This window comes from Thunnus thynnus, chromosome 18 (assembly GCF_963924715.1).
Source record: "Thunnus thynnus chromosome 18, fThuThy2.1, whole genome shotgun sequence".
In the NCBI taxonomy this organism is placed as follows: Eukaryota; Metazoa; Chordata; class Actinopteri; order Scombriformes; family Scombridae; genus Thunnus; species Thunnus thynnus.
The window spans coordinates 20,151,013-20,165,385 of record NC_089534.1 but is presented as its reverse complement, the minus strand read 5'-3'; the positions used below and the strand labels follow the sequence as shown (position 1 = coordinate 20,165,385).

Here is a 14,373-nt window from a genome sequence, read left to right as displayed (position 1 = left end):
TTGCCCTCATGTGCTGATACAATCACCCCTGCACATGGGGGCAGATATAACATTTGACTTCTAGTGTTTCAATCAATATTGTGATTCTAACATTGCTTGTAAAAACATTTAAAAAAGCAGAACATAGGTGCAAGTTACCTATATAAAAATGACATCCAAATAGTTCAAGAGGTTTTTGAGTAATGACATCAAAACCAACAGACTGTACATAATGGAGCCACAATTGTACAACTGTAACTTACACCAAGATGTTTAGTCAGAGGATTTTGTTTCTTGTGGAAATCTGACTCTGCCACAAAGGATATTAACTGGCTGCCACCAGAACCTAAAGATCCACCCATCTTTACACCCATAAGGAGTAGTGACAAAAAACTATGAATAGTAAGATAGACAAATGTTTGTAAATGAAAAAGTATGATTGGTATTATTGGACGATGAACTGAAGATTAATATTAGGTGAGTGGCCAACATCAAAAAAACTATTTTGCAATGTGAAAACGAAACTCAGTGATTTAAAACTTTTACCTTTCAAGACAAAAAAATAGTATTACTGTTCAGCCAGATCAGAAAATGTATCGTCAGCCTCATCATAATACACACACATTACACTCGCCCCTATGTGTATAATATAATCTGGTGGAAACTGTTCACACATTTGAGGATTATTCAGAATAACCAGGATATTGTTACTGAGAGAAAAGGCTAAAATTTCCATTCACTGTTGTCATTTTGCAGTGGAGGCAGAAATTTAAAAGGCAGATATATGCTGAGGTTTTCTGATAAGTGGAACCATCCGCATGTATGTTATATCACTCAGAGGTATAATTTATTCAGTATGGAAAGTTTTATGGCATATGGACCATATGTAAGATACTGCATGGAATAGCACCTCCTCCTTTAAGCTACTTGGTTAAATGTATGGAAAGTACATCCAGGGAAACAAGGACAGTGGATAGAGGCGACTGTACAGTCCCATACAGATGCAAACTTGGACAATCAACTTTTTCTGTGAGAGCAGCAAATTCTTGGAATACTCTACCTATGCAAATAAGTGTGCTGCATACAGCCTTGTTAAAACAACTCATGTAGATTGACTTATTTATAGTGTATTGTCCCTGTTTGCATTTTTTGAGACTGTAGGACAGAGCTGATACATTCTCATCTCAATTGCAACTCTGCTATATTTAAAGTGTTTCATCCATCTATTTTTAGTCATGTCCAAACTACTGGTGAAAATTAGCTTTGAGCAGACAGCACATTTACATTTTTGTTCAAATGTCAGTGTTGTCCCCAATTAGAGCGTTTTCTCACTTCTGCCAGTTCTATCTGGGTGCATTGATCATTTGTCTTGTTGTGAAGTTGCCTTATAGCCCCCCCCAAAAAAAGAGCCAAGCACATGTACACAATGTACCATTTTCCAGATCAAAAAAAGTCAAGACTGGGACATTTGAGCTAAGGCGGCATGGAGCTCACAGTACAGGTCAAGGCTTCTAATTTTAGAAATTAATTGACACCAGCACAAAGTGCACAGTAGTGTCGCTGCTACATAATCCTCTCAGCAATTTCTAAAAGATTCGTGCAGTTGTAAGTGCATTGTCTGTATACAAAAGTCACCGATTATTGATCAGGCAAATCTGCAATAGCTCTCCGTAAAGGGGAGGGGAGAAAAAAAAAAAGAAAAAAAAAAAAAAAAAAAAGTATTAAACTTCAGACCTCACTTAAGTAGTGACTAGCTGTACCTTATACAATGCAGAATGGCAGGCAAGAAAGTCTGCTTTGACAGATGGGCCTTTGACAGGCAAAGAAACTGTGGACAAAACAGTTTTAAGAAACTTATTCAGAGGCTTGACTGAGAGTTTAATAGAAGAATGGGTCCTGAGGAGATCTTTTGGTGAGTCAAGTCTGCACTTCTTTGCTCTGGAAAACAAGAGTATTAGTTAACATTCACTTCTAGATTTAGTTTGGCTAAGTACAAGATAGGGTTGAAAGTCTGTACTTCTTACCCCTTTTTACTCCTTTTACCCCTTGAAATCTGGAGTTACTCAAGGTGGTAGGATGCACACATTGTCCACTGCAGGCGCCGTCTGCTTGGCTGTTTGTGTCACATATCACTGCATCACAGTGGACGTAGATCTGTAGAACAGAAGGATTTAGTATGCAGGGCTGGATGTGGCTGCCTTATGTGGCCAGTTGACACTCATTGGATGTACAAGTGTGCACTACCTCATCTTTAAGAACCTCTTCATCTTTAGTAAAGGTGAACATTTTTATAGAGAAGCGTTTGATATGGGATGGGATGGTGACCCTGGTGTCAGCCATAACAGGATGGAACATGGTCATGTAGCTGTCGTCACGGTTCTCACAGCTGGTTTATATAAAAAAGTGAAGCAAGCAACCAAAAATTAATCTAGTGTTAGAGCAAATTTTAAACCCATGAAACTGGACTGTAACTGTAAGACATCTTGATTTAACTGGATACTATAGAACATGAGCATTTAGTCAAGTGACAATAAATTCCCTTTTAAAAAAAAAAAAAAAAAAAAAAACCACCAACAACACGCCACAATAGAGAGACTGAATTAGGCACATTACTTGTCCACAATGATGTCCCAACTAGGCAGAGATGTCCTGTCTTCATTAAGAGTAGCCCAGCAGTTCTCCAGGATGAGCTCCAAGCGAGGGTCAGTAGACTGCATCAGCTCCACCTCAAAATACAGAGGCTGTCTAAGGTATTTCACTACTGGATAGTCTTCGGCTTGGTAGAAGAGCTCATATGATGAATCTGAAGGAGAAGAGACTCATTAGAGGGAAAAATGCATGTTCAGAAATATGAGTTCAAAACAGATTAGTTTGTAGCAAAATTCAGCCTTACCCTGGGCCAGCCTCATTTGCACCATAAGTTGTCCTGACCCAATTTCTGCTGCAGGGTCTCTGCTTCTCGGTTTGTAGCCAAACGTAACAGTCTGAGTCTCATTGACCACATAGTAGCAGGAAACTGTTTGCCTACAGGAGAGTGCATGAGTTTAAAAGATAAATAAATTAAGGTGTAATCTTAAAATTTGTCCAGATGATACATCAGGATAAGGGACAACTGCTTACCTGTAGTCTGGATCAATTGGTGATGTGTAAGTTGCTGCTCCTTTGTTGTTGTTGTTGTTATAGAGGCCAATCTCATTTTCATATAGCATGTAGTGGTCAAAGAACTAAACACAAAAAGCACATTAATACATAACAAAAAAATATATATATAGTTTAGGTGACATTACACTTACTGTTCTAGTGGTCCCACAGGAATCAACACTGAAAGTGAAACGTGCAAAACGGTCATCGCTAAAAACTGGTTTGCAAGACTTGTCCTTTAGAGTCAGCCAACTGGGAATAAGATTGGGCACCGATTCCACCTTCACAGCCAGAGCAGTCATTGTTCCATTGGGGTAGCACTCTGAGGGAAGATGACAATTTGGGCATGAAACATCTCATTGACAGACAGCTGCGCCCCCCCAAAAAAAAGAGAAACACTTACCAATTGTCGTCAACGGGAAGTTGCAGGAAAGGTAGAGGTCACCAAGCACCCAGTTGTTGTTTGGCTCCCACAGAAGCAAGTCAAGTCTGGCTCTGACTGAATCTGAGGTGATCAACTGCAAAACAGAGAGCGAGTTATCCAGTGCAGATGAATTGAGTCAGTTTGAGAGTTCTGAAGTTAATCTACCTCAAACACTGTGTCCTTGGCAGTGTATGGCACTTGAAGGCTGAATTGTGTGCTGTTCTCTTGGAAATTATAGACTTCAGCCAGCTCAGGCGTTAGCTGCTGTGGTCCAACCATGGTCTGGAAATTGCTGCCTTGACTCCCGTATTTCACACTGATGTAAAACTTACTCTGGTCACAAGTGCCAGTGACTGTGGGAAGAACTGAAAGCAAAGAGACTGCATTAATCCCACATTCTGGAAGACAGCAGCCATTGTGAGGAGGATGTCTTCCAAAAGAGCCAAATCCAGATGATCTTACCGACATCCTGTAGAGAGGCCTGCAACTCCACTGGGTGAGCAAATGGAGTTTCTTCAGGCAAGATGATGAATCCAAAGACCAGAGGGAGGAAGTAGACTGTAACCAAAGGCTCAGGATTCTGCCGATATCAAATAGCTTAGTCATGTCACTGAAAACAAAGACAGTAGAAACAAGCTGGTGTAGTGTGTCTTAGCATATGTAACTCGTTTTACATACGTGAGTCAGGACAACATCAGCATCGAAGGACACTTGCAGAGTGTAGCTCTTTGTTCCATTGGGGGAGCTGTGTTCCTCAACTGTGAAGCCTTTGGTATTGCACTCCTCAATGGTGAGGACCCCAGTGGAGAAGGTGATGTTCCTGAGCTCCACATCATGAAGAAAGGTCCCTAAGTGAACACTGAACAGCCTGTCCTCTGTGCTGGTAACTGAGGAACAGAAAGTGGCAGTTTAAACCTTTTCCACAAGCCTTAACTTGAATCTTTCAAGGAGGAATTTGGACTCACGGTCAGAGACTTGGGGTGGCCGGGGCATCAGAGGGGTGGTGATGGGGAACAAAATCTTATATCTGGTATCATCTTGGCTCTTATCGGATCTCCACAGCACCTCAAGCATGGGTTCCACAGTGTAGGTGATGTGGTACTGGTAATCTGGGGCATGGCTCTGCAATTATTCATGGCATTTTAATAAAACATGCAAATGGACCAGTGACCTGAGTCTCATCTAAATCTAAAGACTACCCAACCTTGTAGTAACCATCTGGAGAGCCCACGGGCAACTCAATGACGATGTGAAAGTCCGTCGCAGATAGCGTGTAACCCCGAGCAGCCATCTGAGATTTATCAAGCCTCTGCCCATTGATGCCCATGTGCATCTCTAGGACTTTAAAGCTGCCATCGATCAGGGGCGTCACACGGCGAGGTACGTGCCAAGAGATTACATCGTCAGTGAAGAGGACGCCACCTGTTATTATAAAGTTTTGATATATTATGATAAGATCATGTTCAGTTGAGGCAACATGAAAACCACGAGCGGCTTGAGACTCACCTTTGGGACACGCCGCTGCTAAGTTCAAAACAGTCAAACCATGCGGTGCCTTGTAGTAAACGCTCACCTTGAAAACCTCCATGGGGACTCCAGCCACCTAAAATAGTAGTGTTTAATGTAATTTATGGAGGATGAAAATAAAGAACCAGAGGGGAGGTGTGTCGCTTACATCCTCAGAATAAGTCTCTGCTGTATTGTATGGGCTTCTCATAACCAGACGCTTAGATGTAGTCATGGCACCGTAGCCAGCTTGTTCAGCCTCCCTCAGCACCATCGCCACTGGTTCTGGAGTATGAAACGTCATCTTCCAGATACCATGTGCTTTGTCAGTGGCCTGTATATAAAATTTAAAAAAAAAAAAAAAAAAAAAAAAAAGGGTTAATGTTTGCATTTTCCCTTTGAAAGGGGATGCCAAATGGTGCATAGTAAGATGAAATTGTGAACCGTTTAATCCAACATACACCAGGGATGGCGTTCATCTTTGAGTCATCTTTAACGTCTGGAGCCTGCCCCTTAGCTTCAGCTTGTGCATCAGGTGTAGCCATGTGGTTTGACACCTTTTTAAAAACAAAACCACACACGTTATACATTTTGGTGAACCCACACACACACACACACACACACACACACACAGGTGAATCACAGTGGAGTGACCTACTTCCATGTAGTTCCTGTCGCAAAGAATCTCCCTGGAGGCCCACCGAGAGTAGCTGCACGTCTGCGTCACATCATGACTGACTACCTCTGATGGACTCTGGCTGTACATTCGGAGTCTCAGGCCAGTGTTAAATGTTGTATCTTCCTACAAATGGGGGGGGGGGGGGGACAAAACAAAAACACACTTAATTTGTTCTGCACTTTTCATTTGCAGTGAATCTAAAAGTGCTACAGTCCAGGGTCTGTGCTGCCCTCAGATGGTTAGGAAAGCTGTTCCACAAGTGTGGTGCAGCTGAGCAGGTTTTTCAAGGAACAAACACCCATCATTTTGTTCAGCTTCTCAAATATAAATATTTACCGCTTTCTCTTCCTATACCTGTAAGTTGAAGTTGGGTTTAGGACAAAACATATTTGAAGACCTCACTTTGGACTGGAAGGGATAGGAATATCATCTTTGTGATGTTTTGTAGAACAGTGAATTAAAAGCCTCAGCAGATGAAACAAGTTTGCAAATGTGAGTTTTTACATCATCTTCATGTAAGACAAAATGAGAAATTTACATATAGGTTACAAAAATTTAAATTGTTCAATGAGAACACTGATCGCAGGTTTGGTTTTAAGTATTTCAGCATTGAGAAAGTATAAAGATTAGGATCAACTTGTCTGCCTGAATAACCATAAAGTGATAACATAACCATTAAGATCAGCCTGAGACTGAATTTTCCAGGGGAATATGAGACCTAAACCAAGTGCTATAATCACTGCAAAAGCAATAAAAAATATTAATAACTTCAGCTAAACGTACTTTGTTGTCCACATAGCAGCCCAGCAGAGATGTGTAGATTCTGGTGTTACCCCATGGGTCAGACTCCATGCTGTATCCACACTGAGCAGCCAAGCTGGGCGTCAATACAGTGTGTTGGGTACCATCTGAGGGACGAGGCAAACATGACAAGGATCATTTCTCCTCAGCAACGAAGCAATCTGCTCATCATTAGCAGAGTTTATACTCACTGATGGCGTCCACCTCGAGCTGGTTCCCCACTGCTAGAGCCTTGTCCAACAACAGCCTCATTAGATTACCTGCACAGTCTGACTTTAAACCACTGCCTAAAAGAAAAAAGGCCAGTCAAGCAGAGTGTGAACCGACTTACAGTGATATAAAGTGATTTAATGGATTAAGTCTTACTTGACTGCAAATGGAGCTTCGTATTTGGCCTTGCTTGACCCAAGATGATTACTGCAGCCATCAAGTTCCATAACAATCTTTAACAAAAGAAATACACTGTTTAGAAAAGTCAAAGGTAAGTCATATGGTAGTCATAAAAAAAAAAAAAAAGCAAGAAAATTAACTTACATGTTGTCGAGCCTCCGCATATTACAGTCTGAACACAGCCAAACCAAAACCCCCACAAAAACAATACAGGAATCCAACCACTATCAGAGCTTGGCACTGAAACCCCAGCAAGCCCCAGCAAGAAACCAACTCTGAAGTGACAGGCTGACTGCATTACTCAGCCATCACCAGCTGTTTTATATATCAGTTGATTACAATGCACAGGTGAGGAACATCAGTGATCATCCACCTGCCTCTGAAGCAACAGGTGCGCTTGATATGTGCCCCTGTGCTGCCCTGTTTCTTGTGAAAAGAGTGGAAAATGTGTAGGTGTGCAGAATAAATACACATTGATCAGTAGTAAATAGAAATAATTTATTGTTCACTGATCACAAACATATGTACATATAATCATTCAAGAAATACTAAAGGGGTCTGGTAGAATATAGGACGTATAACCGATGGCTACCTTTTCTTAAAACCATATGTCACCTTGTGGAAAGACTTTTTGGAACAAAATATGTTTTCATTTTGCAGCTGAGACACTCCTCATCATTAACTGCGTGCCAGCAACTGATTGTGGTTTGTTTATGGTCACAAACCTCCTAAAGTCTTCCAGATGGTGTACTAACATTTATTACAGACAATAAAACCCAGGCTCATTGTTTTTACCTGCTGCGCCTGGTTTCATTAGTCTTCGCTGACCACTCACACACTTACACAATGATATACTTTCATTTATGAGGCTGTTACTTTCTTTCCCATCTAGAAGAATCTTTAATCAGTGCAGAAAAGGAATCATCAATGCTCTGCTCAATAAAAATCCATAGACGGCGCACCTGAGCCAGGAGGATGTCTGTCCACTGCTTTACTTGTGTTCAAACTGTGAATGATTTTGCATTTCGAAGCTATAATCGGATTTGAAGCTGTGTATTTGCTTTAAGGTTTATCCTCATGTTCATATATATATATATATATATATATATATATATATATATATATATATATATATATATATATATATATATATATATATATATATATATATGTACTCTGTAGTTTATAAAGATGTCAGTATCCTCTGTTTATCTTATGCTGCTGGTCCAGAAGTGTCTGTTGGAGGCTCACTTTGGCATCTTCAAAATCTGGGTTGAGTTTTAATGCTTGCTGGAAGTCACTCTTGGCATCTTCGAAAAAACCTGAAAGATAATAAAAAACACAATAGTTATATGTTTATGATTTGTAATATGCTGCCAAAGTGGCTTGTTAAGAGTCAGCATTTTCCATTTCCTGGACAACATGAAATCAAACGCTGTAAGCATTTTGTAAGTGTATAAACGGCTCCATCTAGTGTCTTCACTAAGAACACACCAAACTGAGTGTCATCCCACCTAATGTTCATCTGTGGGTGGATAACAAAAAATAAAAAAGTCAAAGAATGTGATTATTGATTTTAGAACTGAATTCCATGTCTGATATATATTAAACTCTGGATGAAATACTGGAGGAATGATCATCTTTCTTCCAAAGTTATTCCCTCATTTACGGCTCATTGTAGCCTGTATGACAGCATCTGTGCTGGTTGTGTTTAACACTCATTTGTTCAGGTTTTTCTTTTAATTTGTCACTTAACTATACCTACAAGTTATGCTGTACAGTATGCATTTTGTGATCACGTCTTTGCACCAAACAACAATAATTTATAACTATAGGCTCGTTTTGGGATACATTTTATTTTCTGTTTGGACTTGCATTAAAGTTACTACAAGGAACTTTTGACTGGTCATGAAATAGTCTCGTGATGCTTCTGATGTCTCTATACGACCTACATAAATGAACAAGACCATCAGCAGGAGGATTGGCTATTTCTACATGGTTATTCTAAATGAAAAAGAGAGAGAGAGAGCACCAGTGAGCTGAGAGCACCAGTGAGCTGAGAGCACCAGTGAGCTGAGAGCACAAGCGAGTGAGAGAGAGAGAGCAGCAGCAGTCGAGTGAGCTAGAGAGCGAATGTAGAGAGGAAGCGGTGGTAGAGAAAACAAGGGAGTAAGTCAGAGAAATATAAGTTATTTTTTGATTGTTTCATGACTGTTACGTTCTAAAGCACAGATAAATACGCCCACACCTCCGTACAACCCCAGTGGAAGGTGCCGCATTGCCGAGTTCGCTGTGAATGCAGCCTTACATGTAACCTCGGTGTATGAACAGTACCAAAAAGTTTGCTTCACCATCGTCATACTACAATTGTTGATCTTACACAGCCAAAAATAGACACATTACTGCTTCACTATGCATCCTGCAAACAGCTGTATTTAAAAAATAGAAAGAAAAATAGTATTAAAAATAAGTAACATCTTTCTTTCACTAACTTCTAAATCAAATGCGTGCACTAGCCAAGAGCTTTACAATACAGGCGATGGTGCTCATGGGAAATACGGTCTTTATTCCGGGAAAACACTACCGCCTTTGTCCACAGGGGCTACTAAAATCAACACAAAATGAAAAGTTTCTTGTAGTAACTTTAATAAGAAACAAGGAGTACAGATTGATATTACAACACATCATAAACTAGGCACTTATTTTGAAGGGCTACGGCAGAAGTCGTTTATTTTATCCTGTCTAGCTTGCTGATAACAGACAGCTGATATTACACTGTTTATTCTTGTCAAAAAATGCCTGTCCTTACCTAGTCTATAACGGACCAGTCCTCTGTTGTAGAAAGGTATTTCAAACTGGCTGTCAGCCTGTATTGCTGAGGTGTAATCCTCTACTGCTTCATCAAAGTCCACCCGGAGATACCTTATCTGTCCGCGGTTGTTATAAGCAGTGGACAAACTAGTAGCTTCACATACCCTGTGAAGAAATGACACAGTTTAAAATCGTTTTTAGTCATAATGAATGCAGTACAGAGACACCGAAGAGAGAGAAACAGGGTTAACGTTAGCTGACGGCTAGCGAAAACTCGGGCACAGAATCTGATGGGTAACAGAATGCGCTGTAACACCGACTCAGCGGACAGCGGCTAACCGTTTGCTAGTTAACTTCACCAAACAAAGACAATACCTGGACTGTACGCAGGAGGAGATAAACTTTGTGTACAGTTCTTCTGCCTGTTTGAAATTCTGCCTTTTAAACTCGGCGTTGGCACGTTCTAGTGTTTTTGAATTATTTTCCTCCATCGTGTTTTGCAATTGCGGACGTGACGTCGGTGAAAAGGAGGCCCAATTACGTTTTAGTGCGTCTCCAGTGGGCGTGGCTTACTGGTATCTCTGTATCATGAGGTAAACATGATTTTAGTTGATTTGATTCTCTAATGTAATTTTATCTAGTTAACTTATTATAGAAGAGCGTTAAGATGCCAATTTCGGTACAAGAATTAAAGGTTTCTTCCTCTTTTTTTCTAGCTTACTACAATATATTTTTGAACAGAGGTGATGTTGATTCTGATATACAGTATGTGACGATAAATCTGATCTAATGTTTATGTATAAAATGTATGTTTTGATATTTGTGATATTTTTGATGTATCGTTTTTTGAAGTATGGCCTTTGCATTCCAGCTGTTTTCTATGTACTTTATTGAATTATTAATTACGTGGAGATGTTTATCACCCTGGGCAGTTTGGATGGTTAACCACACTTGCCATCATAGAGCCTTGTCGGCCTATTGGTGTGCATGATGTTTACAGGTGTGTTTTTCCATTTTACAAACATTCTGACCTGATGAAGATCCGAGCAGGATCAAATGTTGTCTTGATTAAATATCATAGCTTGGAGTAAGTTTGTAGGCGTTGTCTTCTTTCATTGATACTGCTTTCTAATAGCTTTGCACCTACGTGATGTCCAATAACTACTCTCCTTCAATCTGAGGTAAACAACTACACTAACTAAAACTGAACAGTTGTGTATTTTATTTTACTGCATACCAATGTATAGTATTATGTACAGTATTAGTCAAAAGTTTGGACACATTTTCTCATTCAAGTGAACAGTCCAAACTTTTGACTGGTACTTGTATATACATGTATACAGTGCATCTTTAATACAAAAGAAATTCCTTTAGGATAAATAAAGTACTACAGTATATTTTCTTAAGAATTAAGATAGAACATTTTCATATTAGATTAAAAAATCAGTCGACCTATTCTGCAAGTAATTCTATTCTGCACTGAAAATTCAAACAAGATTCAAGATTCAAGAGATTTATTGTCACATGCACAGCAACAGAGCAGATGGCAACACTGAAGGCAGTGAAATCTGGCTTCTTTGAGCCCTAGTTCCAATTAGAGTATATAATAAAATATAGTGGAGATGTTTTCATTTTAAAGCAAAGGATGTGAGCATCGTAGACTCAAACATCTGTCACAACAGACTCAGGACGCTCGCTGCAGTAAATATACAACAAGGAGGCAACCGATACGCAAAGTGGTGAGAAATTCTCAGACCATCTCCCAGGTGAAGAAGTCAACTGTCTTGGTGAAAAATGACACCTTAAAGAAGCAGAGGTCACTCAGTAGCCATGCACTTCCCTTTTGTGCCTCATTTATCTCCAGACTGTGTGGACGAGTTTAAACAGATCAAACAGAGACCAGTTTGACCCAAAGGAAGAGGATGTAGGACGTTGGCTGTTGACACTGCAGTGAAAATGGCAATAACATGCAAACTTACACTGTGGAAATGTAGGTGAACTGTTGGCTGTTAGATCACAAGGATTTACACCGACAGCTTTCTGCTTCCCAAAACATCCAGGGAAGTTACAAACTATATGAAAATGTATTTAAATTGTAAAGATGAGAGAGTTCACATCTCAGTATTAATTCATTTAAAAAGTGCTTTTTGATGCATTCAAATATGACAAAATTACCTGGTTAAATGTGTTGGTCATTAAAGATCAGATCTGTTGATTTGAGCCCATTTAAAACTCCTTGAAGCTTTTCAGAAAACCTCAACAAGTTTATTTCAGAAAAGAGCAACCATGTGCACCTGAAGCAAAGATTGTTTTGTTCAGCAACTCAGGAGCTGGCACTTATTCTAACGCCCTAAATGTTACTGTTTGCTGAGAGAATTAACACAAAGTATCAAAGTCCACTTTGGTCTGGCAGAACCAGGACAGACATCCATCACACATCTTCATCCAGATGGTCCTGTTAACTGACAAACTCACAGCACTTTACTTATCACTAAAGTTCACCTCTCACTACAGTCTCAATGCTTCAAGTCATTTTTCAGTTTAACTAGGAATTGTGACAGGTGAGATCTGTTTCAGTTCAGTGTAACCAAATTGTAGTTGCTCATGTACATGCAGTTATTTTTGTACTGTGTGGCATCTTCTTTTATAATAGTAGTTATAATGGTCTCCAGCTCTAATCTAAATGATAGCACATAGACAAAAAAGCTTATTAAAAATCTGGATTTGTGAATGAATTTGAACATTTGGCTAACTGGATTTATCTGGATCTTAATCGTTTTCTCTGAGGACAAAAGTATTTAATTTTTAAATAATTAAAAAATAACATTTAAATGACTTGTAATGAAAAAAATTAAAAATAAACCAGGGTGTCATAAGAGAATTAAACCCTTCAATAACAGGCTTTTTAAAGTAAAATGCAGTAACATACAGACGAGTGACAAATTAAAAGAAAAACTGGTACAGGTCTGAATGCTTGACCCCTACAGTGAGGGGATCTGGTGGACCCAAACCATCCCAGCAAAATGCCCCCCAAAGCATAACAGAGCTACAGGATCCCCTCACTGTAGGGGTCAAACATTCAGACCTGTACTAGTTTTTCCCTTTAGTTTTTCTCCCTTCTGTATATATTTAATCTGTTTTTCTAAGCACAGTTAGACTTTATTGTGTTGCCCCCTTTTCTTATACTGCCTGTTTTCATTTTTAAAGGTTTTTGTTAATATATTAGTTGTTCTATCATAGTGTCATAATATCATTATTATCAGTAGTCGTTTTTCAGCTTTCCTGTGACAAACAGTTGAGATGAAACACAAATACACAAGATTCAGCCTGATTAGTTCTCTATGAGGCTGTTAATCTTTGTCATAACGGAAATAAGAGGTCGGAACAAAGTCTATATTTTTGTGTCTTACTGCTGGAGACAAACTATCTAACAGCTGAAGATATTTCATGTAAAAGCAACAAATTTACTGGTATTTTCCTTTATGGACGACCACATGTGGTTACTTTAAACATCCTCAGTCCATGTCTCAGCTTAGTATAGACATTTGTGAGGACTGAGGAAAAAACATTTGAAATAGCCCCCATGACCCTTACAAAAGCTAAAATTTAATCTTCATCTTCATCTTTCACTAAAAGAGGGATGCCTAGCACCGATCTTTATGAGTCTTTTCCACTTCTCAGAGGTGTGCCAGTCCCATTCATCTTCTTCCACTGACACACTGGCGGGCTCACCTCTCTGACCGCCTGTGTGTGTGGTAACCATGAAAGCCACTGAAATAGCAAACACACATAAAACAGCTGTCTGGTAAAAAGGAAGGAGGGAGAGGATCCAAACCAGACTAGAGGTAAACGTTGGCATGTTGACTCACCGCTGCACACAAACATACCAGACAGAGGAGCTCTGTTGTCAGTGCTGTTTCGCGCAAATAAGCCAACTCATTCCAGAGGCAACATGGTGACCCCGGACTGTTGTTTTTTTCACAACGCTGAGGGTGTTCAAAGTACGTGGTGATGATGATAACGGGTAGAAAAACAGATGGTGGTTCAGAAAAGTTATCAAAATCACCCAAATTAATATATCAACTCTGCCAGGCCAGTCAAATTAACAGATTTGCTCAGTCATGGGTAGATTGTTAACTTTAATCCATCTTAATCTTATATATTTAATCACTGAAGATGTGTGTCTGAGTAAAAACGGTTAGCGATTAGGAAGCGATCCTCCGCTGACCTCTGATATCTGAGCGGTTTGACTGTTTTTCTAAGGCCACAGTGAGTTGTAACACCTTGTTAACAGAAATGTCAGAGCTCTACCATCATATTTACCTTTCTATATTGACACAGAAATACATATGTGGCATAAAAATTTACAGTTATATGAGAGAAACGGATACAATACCTCTTTTGTATCCACATGGCGACATGTCGAACCTCCCAAATACATTATAGTAACTGCTAAAACTGCAACTACTACAGCTAATTGTGTCACAAGGTTTCATAAAGATACAGTGAGATTTATCATTATAGTTATTTTGTAATGAAGGGGATTTGACTTGAATGATCAGGACTCATAAGTCAAAATAATGTTTTCTTCCTCACAAGAATACACGTTTATATTGCTTGTTAGTGGTTAATGTATTAAGAG

The 14,373-nt window shown here is 39.5% G+C and overlaps 2 protein-coding genes across 2 annotated transcripts; both read right to left on the bottom strand.

Moving 5' to 3' along the window:
• Positions 1 to 1,833: 1,833 nt before the first annotated feature.
• On the bottom strand, positions 1,834 to 7,234 carry zpax1 (zona pellucida protein AX 1). The gene is made up of 21 exons (XM_067572519.1): positions 7,065 to 7,234; positions 6,897 to 6,973; positions 6,722 to 6,817; positions 6,513 to 6,637; positions 5,709 to 5,852; positions 5,512 to 5,607; positions 5,220 to 5,384; positions 5,051 to 5,147; positions 4,749 to 4,966; positions 4,510 to 4,666; positions 4,223 to 4,431; positions 4,007 to 4,124; positions 3,710 to 3,909; positions 3,524 to 3,638; positions 3,273 to 3,442; positions 3,100 to 3,203; positions 2,873 to 3,003; positions 2,593 to 2,782; positions 2,224 to 2,365; positions 2,004 to 2,133; positions 1,834 to 1,917 (listed from the first exon to the last, which is right to left on the bottom strand). Exons 1-21 carry the CDS (start codon positions 7,082 to 7,084, stop codon positions 1,838 to 1,840), a joined length of 2,784 nt encoding a protein of 927 aa, XP_067428620.1. The 5' UTR covers positions 7,085 to 7,234; the 3' UTR covers positions 1,834 to 1,837.
• A 172-nt stretch (positions 7,235 to 7,406) lies between these two features.
• ttc32 (tetratricopeptide repeat domain 32) lies at positions 7,407 to 10,259 on the bottom strand. Its single transcript, XM_067572520.1, has 3 exons — positions 10,107 to 10,259; positions 9,730 to 9,896; positions 7,407 to 8,242 (listed from the first exon to the last, which is right to left on the bottom strand). Exons 1-3 carry the CDS (start codon positions 10,220 to 10,222, stop codon positions 8,115 to 8,117), a joined length of 411 nt encoding a protein of 136 aa, XP_067428621.1. The 5' UTR covers positions 10,223 to 10,259; the 3' UTR covers positions 7,407 to 8,114.
• Positions 10,260 to 14,373: the final 4,114 nt, after the last annotated feature.

Bases quoted from the DNA above. Each gene is read 5' to 3' on its own strand.
- zpax1 (XM_067572519.1), bottom strand. From the start codon at position 7,084: ATGCGGAGGCTCGACAACAT. The intron at 5,148-5,219 runs GTAAGCGACACA...CTACTATTTTAG, and splicing joins CAGAGACTTATTCTGAGGAT to GTGGCTGGAGTCCCCATGGA. The intron at 4,125-4,222 runs GTATGTAAAACG...TGATATCGGCAG, and splicing joins CTGATGTTGTCCTGACTCAC to AATCCTGAGCCTTTGGTTAC.
- ttc32 (XM_067572520.1), bottom strand. From the start codon at position 10,222: ATGGAGGAAAATAATTCAAAAACACTAGAACGTGCCAACGCCGAGTTT. The intron at 9,897-10,106 runs GTATTGTCTTTG...ATTTCTTCACAG, and splicing joins TCCTCCTGCGTACAGTCCAG to GGTATGTGAAGCTACTAGTT. The intron at 8,243-9,729 runs GTAAGGACAGGC...ATTATCTTTCAG, and splicing joins ACTGGTCCGTTATAGACTAG to GTTTTTTCGAAGATGCCAAG.